This window comes from Peromyscus maniculatus, chromosome 4 (genome assembly GCF_049852395.1).
Source record: "Peromyscus maniculatus bairdii isolate BWxNUB_F1_BW_parent chromosome 4, HU_Pman_BW_mat_3.1, whole genome shotgun sequence".
Lineage (NCBI taxonomy): Eukaryota > Metazoa > Chordata > Mammalia > Rodentia > Cricetidae > Peromyscus > Peromyscus maniculatus.
Window position 1 is genome coordinate 63,473,477 of NC_134855.1, and position 4,316 is coordinate 63,477,792.

Genomic DNA, 4,316 nt, shown 5'->3' on the forward strand with positions numbered 1-4,316 from the left:
TCCTTGTGGTGCCCATTGTCAGTCCAAGTGGCAGTATTATATGTATTTTTTTTATAATTTTAGGTATATATAAAGTAATATGATTTCTTAAGGCTTTATCAGAAAACTCGGGTGACATTCTTTGACCCTCATCCCTCCTTCTCATCTCCCTTTTCCTCCTCAGCCATATCCACATAACTATTTTTCCAGTTTCCTCTTCACATCACCTCCATTCTGATATTTTCAAATAGAGAAATCTTGGTCAACCAAATCCTCATTTATTTACTATTACATAGTATATGGATGTCTCTGGTTGAATTTAATAAACACCATGTTCCTCTGTAGACACACTAAACCCTTGTCTTTCCCTTCTCAGGTTTGAAGGAAGGGAATGGCTTCTGAGAACTGTACAATTGTTACTGAGTTCATTCTTTTGGGACTGACTGATAGTGCTGAACTGAAGATGGTGCTCTTTGCCTTATTCCTGATGATTTATGCTGTTACTTTGGTAGGGAATCTGGGCATGATTATCTTAATCCGAATCACTCCCAAGCTCCACACACCTATGTACTTCTTCCTCAGTTGTCTTTCATTTGTAGATGCCTGTTATTCATCAGTCATTGCACCAAAAATGTTGATTAGTTTCTTGGTGGTGACGGAAACCATCTCCTTCTCTGGCTGCATTGTACAACATTTGTTTTTTGGAGTGCTTGTTACCACAGAAGGCTTCCTGCTGTCAGTGATGGCTTTTGACCGTTATGTGGCCATTGTCAACCCCTTGCTATATACTGTGGCCATGTCTAAGGGTAAGTGTACCATGCTGGTCACTGGGTCTGTCATAGGCGGAATTATCAACTCTTTGACACATACCATAAGTTTGGGTAGGTTGTCTTTCTGTGGGCCTAATGTAGTGGGTCACTTCTTCTGTGATATCCCATCACTGCTGATACTCTCATGTTCTGATACCTCCATGAATGAATTTTTGCTCTTGATCTTCTCTGGAGTTATTGCCATTGGCACTCTCTTGATTGTGGTCATTTCCTACTTATTCATTGCTGTGGCCATTTTGAGAATCCATTCAGCTTCTGGACGCAAGAAAGCCTTCTCTACCTGTGCCTCTCACCTGACTGCTGTGACTATATTTTATGGCACCTTAAGCTTTAATTACATTCAACCAAGTTCCCAGTATTCAGTAGAACAAGAGAAGGTGGTGTCTGTGTTCTATACACTGGTGATTCCCATGCTAAACCCAATGATTTACAGTCTCAGGAACAAAGAAGTGAAAGAAGCTGCAAGAAGAGCCATAGAAATGAAATTCTCCTCATGCTAATTACACAGTAGCAGCATTTCTGTCACATTTATCACCAGTCTTCACTCAGTAACATTTACATTAACTCAGTCAATTCTAGATTTTGTGTTTAATAATTATATTCTCAATGCTTATTTTTGACATGAAGAAATAAGTTTGAAAGTCAAATAATCCAGTGTGTAATTTCATTTAAAAAGTAATTTAAATGTATTTTGTTTAAAATATCGTTATTATTTGAATTAATTAGTAAATATAATTTTAAAATGTTTTAAAACTTGAAAATTAAATAAATACAAGAGTGCTTGATATCTTTTGGCAATAAATAACAACTTTTCTAAAGAATGAGAAGTTCTAAATTTATTATATAGATTATTATATAGATTTTGTGTTTAAAATGTACATTAATTTTTAAATGCTGGTGAAATTTCTATCTAATAAGGTAATTTAAATGATGGTATTATATTACTTGACATATTTTACCTTGTATTTATTAATCTATTCTCCTTTCTCTTTAGACATGAAAGAATTAGTAAGCAAATATAATAGCATAGAAATAAACAGTATGCATTATTTCTAACATCCTAATAATAGATTTATATGCAGGATGACAACGCTCTATAGTAGGTACAATTAGGCACCTTTTTAAAAAAAATAAAATTTGTTTATTCTATGTGTTCTTTGCATCATGTATCTTGATCCCATTCATTCCCCATCCCTTTGATTCTGCCCTCCACCCCTGCACATTCCCCTGAATAAAACAAAATTCAAGAGAAAAAAAATGAAGAAAATAAAATGAGAAAAATAAAAAGGGAAAGGAATTAAAAATCTTATGGAAGGCACATTGTGATCCAACCAGTCATACCATGTATCCCTTTGTCCATACATCTCTACTTGCAAGTGTTTGTTGCAAAGATTCACTGATCTGATCCCTGGTCTCCAATACAGTTCTATTCTGGGCACACACTAAGACTCTTTCTGGATATCCCACTGACACCCCTGTGTTGTGGAGATCTTGCATCTTTGGGTTTGTGGGTCAGGTCCCTTCACCTACTCTAGCGGATCATAGATGGGGTGGATATTGGGGCAGGCCAAGTAATAACTCTGGGTCTGGGCCTGGGCAGCTGTAGGGTTGGTTTGTAATATGGGAACTTGGGACAGCTCTCCCATGGTCACAATTTCGGCACTGGCTCACTTACACCTCCACTAACAGGGTTGACTCTATTGTGCTGCCCCGGGTGGGGTGCAAGGCCTGCTCTCCAGAGTGTTCTAGCTGGTAGGGATCAGGGATAGTTCTCCCATTCTTACAGGGCCAGGTCTCCCACTTGTCTCTGGCATTGATGAAGAGGGCACTTCTCCCTTGCCCATGTCACCACAAGACAGATGCGTAATGGGAACAGCTTTCTCATGGTCACAGTTTCGGAGCTGTGTTGGCTCACTTGTGCTGCCCTGACAAGGTGCAGGGAATTAGATAACTTTTTAACCCTTGTTTATCTTTAGGAATTTCTTTCACAATCTGAATATATACATACATTTAGAAGTCTTCAAATAATTTGATAATTATAGTATGTACATGCCAATCTGGTATGAATTGTTTATGTAGCTACATAACATCTACTTATGTAAGAGCACACATCATACTAAAAATGTTATGAATAATATCACAGTGGATTCTGTATATTAAAATACATTATATTATCTACTACATTCTGCCTTTTATACCACTTATATATTTAAATGCAGATGTTTAATTAAACAAATGTTTCATAGTGATAAAGCCGGTTTTCATTCCTGGCCCCCTACCTTGCAGTATTTTAGACACTCCATATGCCAGAAGTCAATTTCAAAGTTAACAGCACAACTTAATATTTCTTTTCCTTAGCTGCATCAACATATATTTATAAAAAGTAGGTCCATTTATTTTCTTAAATGAGAAAGAAAGGTTGTGGAGTTCAGTGGGTAGAGAGGAAGGAAGGATTTGGGAAGAGTTAGGTGAGGGAAAAGAATGATTGGAATATATGGCATAATTTTTTTAAATAAGAGAGTTAAAAGGTAGGTAATTTTGCATATAGAGTTTTTAGAATCACTCAGTGATAGATAGTAGGAGGTTTAAAGTAATGATGTTGTTCACTAACATATAATAGAAGTCCTGTTCTACATATAACTCCTAATAAAACAGCCATCTTCATCAGGTATTGCAAACAGTACATTGCAGCAATGAAATGATCAATATCAGTTAAATATTTGGGATTTCTTATTGTTGTGTGTCTTTGTGAGTTTGTGTGCATAGGTATGATCACTTATGTGTGAGGGTGCATATGCAAGTATGTGTAAGAGCTTGTCCAGAAATGAAGTTGATAGCATAAATCTTCTTCAATAATCCTTCCACTTTAGTTTCTGAGGTGGCATTTCTCAATCACATTGGCAGTTCCTTCATACCAATAATTGTACTTGGCAAGTTGCTCAAGAGGTTCCTAATCCTTCCCCATTTTCCTGGGCTGGCATTACAGGTTGGTGTCTATACTTACTTGATACTTAAGTGAATTATGGAGATCAGAGTGTGGTGGTTTTGTGTTCCCCAAATATCGTGCACCCTAATAAACTTATCTGGGGTCAGAGAACAGAAAAGCCACTAGACACAGAGGCTAGAAAATCATGGCACTCACGCCTTTAATCCTAGCATTCCAGAGGCAGAAATCAATCTGGATCTTTGTGAGTTCAAGGCCACATTGGAAACAGCCAGGCATGGGGACTCATGCCTTTAATCCCAGGAAGTGAGGGCAGAAAGCAGAAAGGCATATAAGGCCTAAAAACCAGAAACTAGGCTGGTTAAGCTTTTAGGCTTTTGAGCAACAGTTCAGCTGAGATTCATTCTGGATGAGGACTCAGAGGCTTCCAGTCTGAGGAAACAGGATCAGCTGAGGAACTGGCAAGGTGAGGTGGCTGTGGCTTCTTCTGCTTCTCTGATCTTCCAGCATTCACCCCAGTACCTGGCTGTAGGTTTGATTTTATTAGTAAGACCATTTAAGAT

The 4,316-nt window shown here is 37.7% G+C and overlaps 1 protein-coding gene across 1 annotated transcript; it reads left to right on the forward strand.

The window, feature by feature from the left end:
• The first annotated feature begins 370 nt into the window (after positions 1-370).
• On the forward strand, positions 371-1,309 carry LOC102925106 (olfactory receptor 5J3). The gene has a single exon (XM_006989697.2). It carries the CDS (start codon positions 371-373, stop codon positions 1,307-1,309), a length of 939 nt encoding a protein of 312 aa, XP_006989759.2.
• Positions 1,310-4,316: the final 3,007 nt, after the last annotated feature.

Excerpts from the sequence above, each read along its gene's own strand:
- LOC102925106 (XM_006989697.2), top strand. The coding sequence starts at position 371 with ATGGCTTCTGAGAACTGTACAATTGTTACTGAGTTCATTCTTTTGGGA.